Source organism: Etheostoma spectabile, chromosome 23, assembly GCF_008692095.1.
Source record: "Etheostoma spectabile isolate EspeVRDwgs_2016 chromosome 23, UIUC_Espe_1.0, whole genome shotgun sequence".
NCBI classification, from domain to species: domain Eukaryota; kingdom Metazoa; phylum Chordata; class Actinopteri; order Perciformes; family Percidae; genus Etheostoma; species Etheostoma spectabile.
Window position 1 is genome coordinate 6,859,209 of NC_045755.1, and position 13,740 is coordinate 6,872,948.

At 43.8% G+C, this 13,740-nt stretch overlaps 2 protein-coding genes across 5 annotated transcripts in view; both read right to left on the reverse strand.

Annotated features, from left to right (window-relative positions):
- LOC116673044 (sodium- and chloride-dependent GABA transporter 2) overlaps positions 1-1,438 on the reverse strand; it is an 11,081-nt gene extending 9,643 nt beyond the window's left edge. For both annotated transcript variants that reach the window (XM_032505148.1, XM_032505147.1), the window contains exons 1-2: positions 1,193-1,438; positions 591-782 (exon numbers count right to left, since the gene is read on the reverse strand). In XM_032505148.1, coding sequence (XP_032361039.1) covers positions 591-782; positions 1,193-1,205 — 205 coding nt within the window. In that variant the 5' untranslated portion in view covers positions 1,206-1,438. The remainder of the gene's footprint in view (positions 1-590; positions 783-1,192) is intronic.
- A 1,735-nt stretch (positions 1,439-3,173) lies between these two features.
- kdm5a (lysine demethylase 5A) overlaps positions 3,174-13,740 on the reverse strand; it is a 42,258-nt gene continuing 31,691 nt past the window's right edge. For 2 of the 3 annotated variants that reach the window (XM_032505122.1, XM_032505120.1), the window contains exons 14-29: positions 13,494-13,688; positions 13,095-13,276; positions 12,828-12,952; positions 12,594-12,744; positions 12,308-12,428; positions 11,900-12,076; positions 11,229-11,407; positions 10,915-11,053; positions 10,565-10,744; positions 9,459-10,019; positions 9,168-9,326; positions 8,575-8,703; positions 8,336-8,483; positions 7,750-7,970; positions 7,039-7,515; positions 3,174-4,204 (exon numbers count right to left, since the gene is read on the reverse strand). In XM_032505122.1, coding sequence (XP_032361013.1) covers positions 3,875-4,204; positions 7,039-7,515; positions 7,750-7,970; positions 8,336-8,483; positions 8,575-8,703; positions 9,168-9,326; positions 9,459-10,019; positions 10,565-10,744; positions 10,915-11,053; positions 11,229-11,407; positions 11,900-12,076; positions 12,308-12,428; positions 12,594-12,744; positions 12,828-12,952; positions 13,095-13,276; positions 13,494-13,688 — 3,474 coding nt within the window. In that variant the 3' untranslated portion in view covers positions 3,174-3,874. The remainder of the gene's footprint in view (positions 4,205-7,038; positions 7,516-7,749; positions 7,971-8,335; positions 8,484-8,574; positions 8,704-9,167; positions 9,327-9,458; positions 10,020-10,564; positions 10,745-10,914; positions 11,054-11,228; positions 11,408-11,899; positions 12,077-12,307; positions 12,429-12,593; positions 12,745-12,827; positions 12,953-13,094; positions 13,277-13,493; positions 13,689-13,740) is intronic. The other variant, XM_032505121.1, reaches the window with a different exon arrangement.

Consider the following 13,740-nt stretch of genomic DNA (forward strand, 5'->3'; position numbering starts at 1 on the left):
TTTAGATGTAGACCTGAGCCACTGCCACTCTCTTTTGGGATTTTGTGTTGATGTCCCGTCGGGTGGCCGAGGATGTTTGCTGTGCTCAGATTTCCGCCTCTCTGCAGGGACAGCCGCTGTGAGCAAGGAGCAACAACAGCTGCCTGACCCCGCTCAGCCCTGAACCCTGACCCTGCCACCCCGTGGAGGGAGAAAGAGCAGCGTCCGATTTAGCACCTACACAAGCATGCCCAAAAGCAAACAGGGTCTGATTCTGTTAATTGTGAGTCTTTGAATATATCTGTTTTTACTTCTTTCACCTGAGCTCAAGTAAGTCTAAGATTAAATTATGCTTCTAAAACAAGTACTTAGGTACTCTGTAATGTCATGTATGTGGGTTTAGCACATATTTACTCTGAGTTCACTTTAATGTCGACTGTCTTGATGTGTCCACTCATTTAGTGCATGTACAAAAAATAACTCCACTGTAAAAGTGCACTAGAGTGGTATTGAACTTTTCAAGTATTTATAAAGTCATAGAAATCTGTAGAAGAAACTAAGGCACATACATTAACTCCTTTCTCCATCCACACAGCTCCTCTTCCACTCACCTCCTCCATTTTTGTAGCAGAGGTACGGGAAGCGCCACATGTTGCCCAGGCCGATGATGGATCCGGCAACTGAAAGAATAAACTCTATCTTGTTGCTCCACTGGCCCCGTTCCTCCATCTTCTCCTCCAAAGAGGGCGTCTGGTCCTTGGCTTGACAGATGCCATTGGGGAGGCCCGCTTTGGCTGAATCGTCTACAAAAAAGACAGAGAAGATGAGGATTGCAGCGGGTTAGAGAGGCTAGTTGGTGTTGAGTTAGAGTTGTTTTTTCTGTATGTAGTAATGCCCTAAACCAAGAAACCAAAGACACCAAACTGTTGCAGGGTGGGCAACAGTGAAAAAATATAGTTTTTCCGATGCACCAATAAGATTGTGTTCTCTTTAATTTGTGTGAATAAATCACACAAATCAAAGAATTCATTAAAGCTTTGTAGCCGTTATGAATTGTATCCATTTTAGCCAAGTGCAATGAAATTTTTATCCATACCTTAAACAAAAATACAGCATTTAAATCATTGAACAAAATGAGTCTAAATCAATCTAAATTACACTGTAAATCTCCAGACAATCAATTTGCAAAATGACCAATCCCCTTACAGCTTACCTTTCAATGCCATGTCACCTGATCTTGTGTGTATAACTCTTGTGTCAAGGCTGAAGCATTCTCTAGAGGTTTATGTGTAAATGCTCAAGTTTTAGGACTTTAACAGGACGGGAGTGCGGGGTGGGGGGTTGTAATGCTACACTTAGGCCAGCCTCTTTCTTTCTTTCTTTCCTTCCTTCCCTTTGCCTGCCCCTTTCAGAGCAAAGTACATCACCTACCATGACTCCATGCTTAAAATAAGGTGCAACTGAAGAGTCGAATAGGATGACATCTGAGCAGTCAGTACTGTATTGGGTAAATTTCTGCTGCAGTGGACCACCTCAGCTGTAAAAACTGTACTACAGTTAGTTTGTTTTTTAATTTAGGCATATAAATAATAAAAAATAATTTGTTCCATTGTATGAGAAAAGCACCCAAATAATAAGGTTTAGATTTTGGGTTCTATGCATTTCCTGTCTGCAATACAGAAAGTACATCTCAATTTCATGTCTGAGGTTAAGGCTTCCCTAGTTGAAATCAATTACACATTAAAGCGTTAACTCTATTTATATTTGATGTAAGAAGGTCCTGTTTGAGTCCAAAAAAGAAATACAGTACATCCGCATTATATGTTGCCATGTGAGCAGTGCAATAGTTTGCTACGAATTGATGGTTATTATATAAGGCCAAAATTAAAGTTTCAGTCATAAATTCCACTCTCAAGCAGGAACACAACAAACAGCGGGTGATGAAGATGTAATTATAGCTTGAGACGACAGAACATATTATGCAATCAATTATGTTCCATTACCAGCAATTAAGTTGATGTCTTGCAGCCCCTTGTGATTGCAAATTTCTAACCCTGCAGTCAGCACAGGGACAGAGGTCAGCAACTCAGACGGTCCTGTCTCTACACATTTAGATATCCATTTCTAAATCCTATGACGTTGTTTTTTTTATCACATGGAAAAAACTGGAGTACCATGTTGGAAAATCAAAGATCTCAAGATAAAAAATCAGGGGAATAAAAAAAAACAAGATCATCTGTCATTCTGTTTGACACAAAAGTATTTTTTACACACTGCTTAAAACTAAGGGGAAAGCACACATGTAACATGGAATTCAACCTTCTAATCTTCATACCAGAGCTCCACAACATGCCAACACACCTCAACACACAACTCTCCTCTAATTGAGCTTAATGAGTAACACAGGAAATGTGAAGATTAACTTACAACCACAAATCAGCCTCTCGATGACATGGCCCTAAGTCACTGCTGGGCCTTTCAGAATTCCACCTATCAATCATCCTGACATTTTAGCCATATAAAGGACACAAAAGCTAGATTTGATTGATTTACTGTTAAGGAAAAACTCAGGAGCAGCACAACTCGTGTCACATACGTGAAGAAGGTTTGGGCACAAACACTTACACAGGAGCACCCAGTAGAATCCCAATTGATGAGAAAATTAAGGCAGGCAGTAATGTTTAACCACAATGTGCTACCGTGTCCTGCCGTCCCCAACTCTCTCAAGTTCCTGTCTTCCTGAAGGTGTATTTCAACGCAGCTCAACTTTCAATGTAAACAAAGATATTTCGGGCGCTGTAAACACATAGGCTTAAACCAAATTCCTCAGCAAAAACAGATTGTGTTGTTTGTTTACTTCCTCCTTAACAGCATGAGACAGCACTGTTATTGTACAGCTGTTACGTCTTCAGTCATCTATGGAAACAGAGTTAAAACTGCTCTTCTGCCTGGACAGGTTATGAGGTTATGTTTGACACTGACCTGAATGAGACTGGATGCCACTGTCTCAAAAGCATAGCTTGAGGACGTAGGGTGGAAATCACACTACATTTATTGCCCGCTTTGTTATTTTCTATATATCCCTAAAATTACACTTTAAATATTTTATTTTTGCTTAGATCTGTTAGTGAGATGTTTTGTTATTCTGTTTGTATATGGAATGTTAACGAAAAGAAAAAGACAATGCAATTAGCAATCATTTGACTAGGAATTGTTTATTAAAGGTGAGAAAACAAAACAAAAAAAGCCACAATCCATTTGTTTAAATGCTTAAAAGTATGTACATTATAAATAATTCCACTACATTACAACCATTTGTGTTTTTTTTAGTCTGGAGTCCTACATATTGAGATGTTACTGTCTGAAGGGCCAGGCAGAGGGCAGAGGGGGGAGATTCAGGATGTCCAGTAAAACACGACAGGGGACACTTTATTTGCTGGTTTGCACTGAATACAACAGCTGGAGAAAGTGGGTGTTTGTTTGATTGAAGGTAAGTATACCAAATATGTGTTAGTGTTCAGGGGAAAGCCCAGAACTAGCTGGTGGATGTTTTTTTAGACCTAAAACTGCTGAGGGAAGACTAAGTTGAGTGTGTGTGTACTAACAACCTTTTGAACAGATCTTAGCGCTCGGAGAAAGAACATGTCATTGCTGAAGCCACATGGTGACAGTAAGACTCCTCTCTTCTTCTTTCTTGTGCTCTATAATCCAGGCAGTTACAGATAGGCACCCTTTTCTTTCAAGCTTATTCATAAAAGGGCTATTTTTTTCCCTCTCAGATACTATACAGTCTTACAGCTTGAGAGGTTGAAACACTAGCCTGGATACTAGGTTTTGTGTTCATTTTGTGAGGTACAGTATTCAAACTCAGTCCTAGGCTGTTTCTTTATAAGCGCTAACTGCCCTGCTGAGGCTCTTGCTGCTGTTGCTGCTGATGATGATGTGATGCTGCTGGGTTCAGATGAGAGACGGAGGACGGGTGAGACCACGAGGCCACGACAGACGATGATGGCAGACTCTGCATGCTGCACATTGATGTCGACAGCACTATGACACTCTCCTCTGCCACCTCCTCCACAGTAATGGCTCCGCCGCCCGCCCCGGCAGCCTTCCGGGAGCAGTCCACGCAGATGTAGTCTTCGTTCTCAGCCATTTCGCAGGACACGCCTACGCACACCTGGTGGAACCACTCGTCGCAGCCGCCGTCGCACTGCACCCAGTCCACCTGGAATGCACACACAGACAAATGCAGACGTGTGAGTGAGGATTCACACAGACAAGAAAACATGACATTTATATTTAAAAAAGAAAAAGAAAAAAAAGTTAAGTTAGCCTTTGCCGATTTCCGATGTCATCGATCCGGACTAGTGGAAGAGGCTAATCTGGTTTGACTTTTAGCTAAATGATTGAACCCGAAATTAGCAGCCTAATGTAGGCACTAAATCCAACATGTATTGGAAGCAGTGTCGGGCAGTAGCTTAGCTCTTTTATTGATCATGTTGTATAGTAGCATTCAGTTTCCTAGAGTATTCTAAAGCTCAAGCACAGCTTTCTGCTGCGGTTTGAAACAAAACTGCTCGCCACCCAGTGCTCCACCTGGTGTTAAAATTCTGTATACCAGCCCGGTCTGGTGTTTGAAATCAAACCGGTTTGAAAATCTTGACACCAGCCCAAGCCTAATGTGAGTAATATTTAACAACACACGGTGAAGTTGCAAGACAGCTTGATTGATCTAATGCACTGGAGTAAAAAGCCAAACATAACCAGAGGCGGTTTAGAACTGAGATGCGTGACACGGCCACGCCTATGTAGCTGGCTAGCGGGAGGTCCTGAGCGAATTGATTCCAATGGGAGAAGTGAACGTCAACACAGGTTATGAGCGATTCTTTTGCCACATATCTCCAGAACATTCTGACACTAAAATGGCATTTTTCAGATGGACACATCAGGAGAAAATTAACTTTGTTTGAGACCCGTTTCTGTCTCAGGACAAAACTCTTGCGAGATCTGGCAACACGGAGAAGCTAACATCAGCTAACGTTTGCGATTGCCCTAACAAACCTAATCCCCGTGATGCTAAATATGTCTTTTAGCTGTGTAAATATCTAACTTTAGCAAAAGAATATAGATTAATAAAATTACTAAAATTTTACTTTTAATCCATTCACACACAATCACTACACGGTCAAAGAAAGTCACGCCACTTTAGGAGACAGGAAGTGTGTACCGTTTCATCCCATTGGCGCTGCTTGAAATACGCTCTCTCTTTGACATAACCACAGCCAAACACTGATTAACTGTAGATGAGTTTGTGTTTCTCACACCACTGACGAGTACAGTACTGACTGATGGTAGAAGGAAAAGAAGAAGAAAAAAAACACTGGGCTGCTTGTGCACAATCAATATCTTAAAAATCCTTCTCCCAGTCCTCCGCTTCTCTTCATCCGCATCTCCTCCTCTGACTGGTATAGATTTAATAAAGCAAGAACAATGGCATTATTAAATAAGTGTGCTTTAAATAAAACACTAAGTGTCAAACATCTTTTGACTGTTAGAGGAAAACGGCTGAGGAAGTACTCAATTTCCATCTCAATACAGTGTTTCCTGTATGTTGATTTTCTCCTAAAGGAAAAACACAGCAATAACACCACACAGGTGTTAACCATCACAACTTCAAGTGTAGTCGACCTAGTTTAGAGCAGCAACTTCATAATTTCACCAGCACTACTCCTGCAAGCCTACCAGTTCCTCGCCTCTGATTGGCTGTCCAGGGGAAGGAGACTAATGCACAAACCTTGGACCTTCAGCTAATCCCCATCCCCTCTATCTCTCATTTAGGCCCAAAGGGAGGTGGGTGCCCAGCCTGGAGATCCAGACCTTCTCCCTCCTGGTGCGTTGCTGCACCGTCCAGGCTGGGTCAAACTCCAGGATGGTGGCCCTGAGGCTGGACCAACCATGTTCAAAGAACCACATCGGTGTGTCCTGTTAATACGTTATGTGTAACTCTCTTTAAGGTGTTCCAGTGCTGTTTTCAGCTGTTGATATTCTTTAAAGTTCAATGAAATCCATTTTAAAAAGTGTTCATTATTAACTCCGCAAACAAAAAAACCTGTGTCATCTGATGATGAAAGTATCAGCCAGAATTTACTGCCTCTCTCAGTGTGGTGGGGATGTTACTGCGGAGGGTCAAGAATGATCTAACTGGCCAGGTCAACATCCAGCAGCTTGGCACAGTCCAAACACGGCTACATCTTAACATGGCATTGTGTATGTTTTCATTGGCTCAGTATCCACTTGAGGGCTTTTCACAATGCAGAATGAATATTGAAGAGGCTGCTATACTGCTCACAACATACAACTTAATGGACACTTGTATGACAGAAAAGATACAGAAAATGGAAGACGTATTAACGTAACATACTAGAAAATCTATTCACAGCTTCTTATCACAGTATTATAAGCCTCGTCACATAGAGTGAATATGTGTGGAAACACATTTAATCATTTTGATATCTGGGGGTTGTTGGTTGGACAGACCTGCCCTCACTGCTGAAAGGAAATCCAAAAAGGAAAAACTGACTTACAATTAGTTGCAGCAGTTTTTGACTTGCTTCAATATGTTAATATTAGATAATGGTGAGATGGAAACCACCTCATGACCTATCTATCCGTGCATAGACCCTTTCTTTCTTGGATGTAGTCTAAATGGAACTCTCTATGGCACGCATCCATGGAGCGTCAGGAAAAACACTGGACACTCGCCGACTCCTTAAGGTCCTCAACCTGCACATGTGATTGGTCCTTTGTCTTTTGTCTGTCTGTGAGTGTCTGTTTATGTATGGGTTTGTGTTTCAGCATGTGTTGTTTTGTCTCCCTCCCTCGCAGTTTTCAGTCCATATTCGTAGTTAATACATGGCTTTAAATTAATATTCAAAAACTATTTAAAACATATACTGTATAAGTTTGAGTTTTGAAAAGGTGCACAATCACACGGTGGTCTTTGGCCTCTGTTAATTGCTAAACCGTAGCTGAAGAACTGAAAGAGGTCAATGTCCTCACCTTATCTTTACAGGGTCTCTGGCAATTCTTGGCAGCGCACACAGCGTTCTCGTCGTTGGAGTCCTCAGCCCCGGACCAGTCATACTTGGAAGGAATGTCAAGAATCTTCTTCTCCTTCCTCTTCTCCAGCCCATCCCTGATGGCCTCTGCCTTGGCCGCTGCCTTCTCTTTTCTCTTCCTCTCCTTCTCCTCCTTGGCTAACCGCTTGGCCAGCTGCTTCATCTCCCGGTTCTTGTCGAGGTTGAGCTTCAGTTTCTTCTTCTTGGGTTTGCCCCCAAGACCCAGTTCCAGACCCACCCTTTTAAGCTCTTTGGACTTTGTTGGTCGCATTTCACCCATTGTTGAAGCCCCCCCGGTGGCGGCGGCGGCAGCCATCAGCATGTGATGGTGCTCTGCTCTTTCCAGCTTCCGTTTCCGCTTCTTCTCTGAATCTTTCAGCTTGAGTTTCAGAGGCTTCTCCATCAGAGAGTCGTCGGGCTGTAGAAAAGGAAAGTAAGATGAAAAGACAATGACTGTTTCCATTTCTAATTCTGTAGTTATTGCAGGCATGTCTTCCCCTAATTTGACCTGTATCAATGCATCTATTCCCAAAACTCTTCATCAGAACCAACCAGATTTATTCAAGCCCAAACCACAATGTTTAGTCACTACACAGCTATTGCTAAAGGGTCCAGCTGCGCAATCAGGTTGCATAATGGATGACCTCCCTACCTCCATTACCTGCAGGAATCTTTCCTCAGAGGGGGGGTGCGTGGCCTGTAGGATCCTCCAGATGTGCTGGGTCTCATCCAGGGACACCTCCAGCAAGTCTCCCAGCATCATCAGCTCCTCCAGCTGGGCCTTAGCCTGAGGGGACAGCTCGAGCACTGGCGGCTCCAGGCTGCGAGGTACCAGAGGGGTCTTCCTGGGCTGCTTTCTGGGCGTGCTCATGTCTGAAATGTTAATATTTCAAGTGTGAGAAGATGAAGGCCCGTATTTCAGTGGAACTCAGAGACACAAACACTACTCTATCAGAGGGGTGGAATTAAAATGTGTATTACAAGTGATCCAAGTCAAATTGTCTTTATAAGTCTCCCCAAGGAGAAGTTTGTTTTGGACAAAGAGAGAAATTGTTGCAAGAGATACAACAAAGACACACAACAAGCACAGGATTCAAACATTTAAAAGACAAATGTACATTAAAAATAAAAGCTGTCCTTGAATCATTTGTGCAAGAAAACACCACAGGATGATGATGGGCTATGATGGGTAGGCAGACTCAAAGCAACAGAAGTAATCGTAGTGAATGTGGCCTCACTTTGTACACAGGACTTGGAAGCTGAGGAGTAGGCATGTTCGGCGCAGAAGGAGGGCGTGGCAGCCGGCCACATGTGACTGACCACCTCCTCAGACTTAACAGGAATCTCCTCATCACAGAACAGGTAAGGCTTCACCTCGCCTGGGTCCTGGAACAAAGCAGACACCAACAGGGAAGAATCACTAAAAAAATCCTGCTTGCTCATAGGCGGCTTGAACAGCATTACTTGCCTCACATACCTTCATGTCATAACCGTAGGTCTCCCTGATGTCCTCGTCTGAGTCTGTCTCCTCGTCATCATAGTCTACGGACTGGCGAGGGGATGCAGCTCTGCTGAAACCTGACTGCTGAAAAGTCTGGATGTGGCCCTGAGGAAGAGCAGAAACACAAAAGCCACAAATCAGGTGAAAGGATGTTTTCATGGTCTGTGTATATAGTCCTTTTTTTCCAGTCATACAGTGCCTGTTGCCTCTGTTTTCCTTTTACAGTAGGGCACTAAATAAAAAAAGACAAAAGCTTTGTCGGACACATTCAAAAGGCATTATTAAAGAAATAATATGTAAAAATAAGATAAAGGTTCTGTATGTTTATTACATCTATGAGAAATCATAGATTTTCGCATTTTAGAATGTCAATCTAGTCTTGGGGTCTTTTTCATGATTACACATTAGTGCCCTCTTCTGGTGCACTCCATTTTTACAGCCAAAGCTCCAATGGGAAACCACAATAATTACAATCTGCAAAACAGGATTCCTAGAGTCTCACTGATGTTACTGTATTAGAACACAAATGAGACTACTGTAAAATAATTTCAGATGACATGCAAAAGTACCTGCAAGTCCGGGTTGGCGGCAGCTTTCTGCAGCTCGGCGTTGATGATCTTCTCAGTTTTCTCCCTCGCAGCTTGCTCCACCATCCGCTGGCTCAGCACAGATAGCTTTGCCAGGGCTGAGGACAGCTCCTCCGTGGCCAGAGATTGACGTGCACGGTCCTGGTGGAACAGTTAGACTAGTGTGACGATGGGCATTTGGTAGGGAACAAAAGCAAACCATGGAAATTAAGTGTTCAAAATAAAGCGGATGATGGTTGTAAACTAAGTTATTATAGGTAATTCCACGCATACCTGCCAGCTCATTGCCCTCTCTGTCAAACACTGGAGGGCTTCTCCTTCTGGAAGACGCACCGGCAGCTTCTGCAGCGACACCAACAGCGACAGGATGGTCTCTAATCTCGGCCTCCTCGACCGCTGACACAACGGACACAGGAATTTTGAGTCTTTGCTATTGCTCTGCCAACCCACACCAGCTTTCTTTTGAGATCCCGTCTTAGGCAGAGGCACGCAAGCTCCGTGGAACCAGTCCTTACAAAGCTCGCACTGCAACATGAAGCCGCTGGCCGTCTTTCGACAAAGGCAGAACTTGACCTCCTCGATGCGGTCTGCCATGGCCATCTTGGCTAAATTGGCAGCCCGGAGTGAGTGGATAGCCTCAACTTCTTTCTGCTCTTTGGATTTGAAGGCTGCTACGACGGTGGAAGGGTCTCGCACCTCTTCGAGGCTCTCCTCCAGGTCACTCAGGGTGTCGGGGTCAAAGCCTCCTCTCTCCTTCTCCATGAGCTCTTTGACGCGTTTCCTTTTACTCTTGCTGTTGCCGTAGACGCCGATGTCCACGCGAGGACTGAGGACCTAACAGAAGAGGAGCACAAGAATAGCAACAATATTAAAATAAAAATTAATTCTTAGAGGAGACAAGGCATACTCCCCAAACCTTGATGTTACATCTCCACAGCACTTACATCGCGCTTAATCGCCTTTAAGTGCCCAAACACAACTGCAACTACCGTTTCTTTTTATTGTTGATTAATCTGTCAATTATTTTCTTGATTAATCGATTAGTTGTTTGGGCAATACAATCTCCGAAAATGGTGAAAAAAGTCAATCAGTGTTTTCCAAAGCCCAAGATAACATCCTGAAATGTCTTTTTTTGTCCACAAATCAAATGTATTCAGTTTACTGGAGTGAAGAAACTAGAAAATGTTCACTAATAGAAAGCTGGAATCAGAGAATCTCAAACTGATTAATCACTAATCAAAATAGTTGGTGATTGATTAATAGTTGACAACTAATCGATTAATCATTCCAGAGCATGACATATGCAGTCTTAACTAAAATCTTATGATTGATACATCTGAGAGACAAGCATCAGATCAACTGTTTTCATAGTGGCCCACCTGGAGTAGTGTGTATGTGGAGTTCTTCTTGAGAAAGGTGCGACCAGTCCTCTCCCTCCAGGCTCGAGCTGCAGCCACCTGAGAGTCCACCTGGGCCAGTGGATCAAGCCGGACAGGGATGGAGCGACCCCTGGCCAGCAGGCTCTCCAGCTGCTCCAGGTAAGCGTAGCTACTGCCACTCTGTGTGAGGTAGATACACAGAAGAGAGATTAGAGACATTTTTTGCCAATGCCTTTTTCAGAGCAATGAGATACAGGTTAAGACTCAATCAACAATCCTAAAGAGGATACGTGGCGTTAAATAAGGGTTAAAAGGACTTCTGAAGGATGTAGTGTACACATAGACAGTACCTGAATGGCTTCCACCTTAGATGTCCACTCCTTGGCCTTCTGTAGGGCCTCTCGGAGGGCCAAAATATTAGGTAGGTATGCTGGGATGTTCCTAGCTTCCAGCACAATGCTCTCCAAGGTAACCATGCTGTGTCGAGGCCTTGGGTTATGAAACGACAGATGGGCAAGGGATGATTAAGTATGACTCAACTAATAATTAACTCAATTTCTGTAAGTAACAGCAGTTGATGTCTCTAAGATGGTTAGTTAAATGGTGAACAGCACACAAGCCACCATGAATGTGTCTGTACGGATTTATAACCTCACAACCTTACCTGGCCTGTAGGCAGGCGCGGGCCTTATCCTCCCATCTCTCGGAGACAGTGAGGATCTCTTGCAGCTCGGCCATGGCCTTCTCCACAGCGTGGTGGGGAGCCAGGCCCACCCCAGAGTCTATCAACCGCTTCATCAGCTCCAGGGTGACGCGGTGAGGCTCGGCCAGGGTGACGCGCACCTGGGATACGAGGACAATGGCACGTGTCACATGAGGCCGAAAATTACAACAACTCTTTCAGGGCTGCACAATCCTTTCACTAAAGCACTATCGCTTTTTTATTGCCATCGCAATATCAACAACCTATAAACACATCACAAAAGGCAAAACAGATTTGTGTGTATAGAAAAAAAATTATCAGTAAAAAACTTTATGGTTCAGGATTAGGGTGGGTGCCTTTAATATTCAACTCAATGTTCAATTTGTTCAATCAAAGAATGTTGGAGATGATTTCCTTTCATTTATTTTAAATTCAACAAGCACTTTGGTATATTTTAGTAGAATACTGAAAGCAGCAGAAATGCAGAACCGAGTACACTTTAATACCTTTTTACTTATTGCAAGTAATATTGTTTTCGCAATATTCAACATTACATACATACAACATTATTGCAAATTGGATTTTCTCCTCATATTGTGCAGCACTAGTTTGTGGGTGTTGTAGGAGCCCACCTCATCAAGCCAGCGGGCCTGCTGGAGCTCCTGTTTCAGTCGGGGCAGCTCTGGCAGCTCTACATCCAGGCCACTGCCCAGGTCCAGCAGTGCCTGCAGTTTGGAGGAGTCAGGCATCTCGTCTGACAGTGCCACCTGGGCTCGCTCGTGGAAGTCCTCCACATTCTCCAGTAACTCCTGGAGGAAGGTGACAGACACAATAGGAGTGAGGGAAAGGAATAAAAAGTGAGGTAGAAGTTTTAGCAGTAAGTGAATAGTATTAATGGTAAATGACAAGAGTGTATAGAAGGAAGAGGGAAAAGAGGGAAGAGATTTAAAAAAAAAAAAAGGAATCGAGGTGTGAACTGGATTTCATTGATAACTGCGGGTAAGCAATGGGGCAAGCACAAAGGCATAGAGAGGTCTCACTTTGACTTGTCGTGCTTGGCTGATGATGCAGGGCAGCCTATACAGCTGATCCACAAAGGCCTTGAGCTCATCCACTGTCAGTTTGGTACGGTTACGACTGCTCTCCGAACGCAAACGGCTGCTGCAGACACACATGGAAAATTAGTGACGGTTCAGTTCCCGTTTGTACCTGATCAGATACAGCATTGATTTGCAAATGGAAATTTCTTTCCATGCATGCTTGGTTATCAGTTAATTGCTTTTCTGTTGAATTACATTAAAGCTTTGTGCATCCATGTCCACTGACCTGTGCCGTTGCTTGCGACTGAGCAGCAGCTGAGCGACAGAGGAGCATGTCTCGGCCTCTTTGACCATCTCCCTCAGGCGACGGAACAAAGCTTTCTCAGGATACTTCCTGTCCTCTGCATCTTCCAGCAAAACCTTGAGCTCAATAAGATCTATGAGACACAAAACAATCATGCAATGGCACAAAGAGATGTGCAACATGTACATATCTTGTAATAGTACCAACGTATAAAACCTTTCTTGTTTTTCTGGTCGGCAGCCAAGGCCTCTGTGACCCTCTTTGCCCACGTGTCATAAGACTGAGCCCGTGTCTTGACCCCATACAGCATGGACGGAAACTCCTCCAGATCATAGCGATACCTGAAATATATTGTGCGGATATCTACTTGAGAATATGATGTATGTTATCAAGCAAATGTCGAGGCCATAACAAATTAGATTTCTTGACCATCTGCTGTACATGGTTGTGTTTAGTACTGTATATAAACAACAGGTCTCTTACCGAAGACACTTGCTGCCGAGTGGACAGTCACAGAGATCTGCTGCATGGGTCAAACAGACCAGTCGGTCAGGGCTGCAGGAACAGGTCAGTGCAGACAGGAAACAGGTTGTCTTGCACTTGTGACACTGGCGCTCATCGTCAGGTAGAAGTTCAAAAACCTCCTGCTCTGAGGACAGCACCCCCTGCAGATAAGGAAGAAAGAAAACTGATGATCGCTAAACAACCTGTGACAATATTAAGCCTGCCATTTGAAAGGGACACTAAATAAGCACGAGTTGAGGCTGTCATCAGCTGTATGAAACTACAGGAGGCAAGGCACAGGTTCAAAGACAGATAACTGCCAATCACCCACACCTTCTACATGCATAAGTTGAGCAAAACAAAGAAGAAGGCATTTACCATTTCTTGGACAGTCTGTCTGAGTCTTGTCTCCTCCTCCATCATTTCTCCCATTTCCTTGAAGACAGCAGCAGCTAGCTCCACATCAAGACTCTCTGGATCAGAAGCCATCTTGCACAGCAGCTCCTCGTGGGAGAAGACGCAGTAGCGGTGAAGGCGTCGGTAATGGGCCACACACTGACGACCCATAGGTAACTAGGGAAGGGCATGCGTTAAACATAAAACTGCTGCACATTCACCCCCCCCC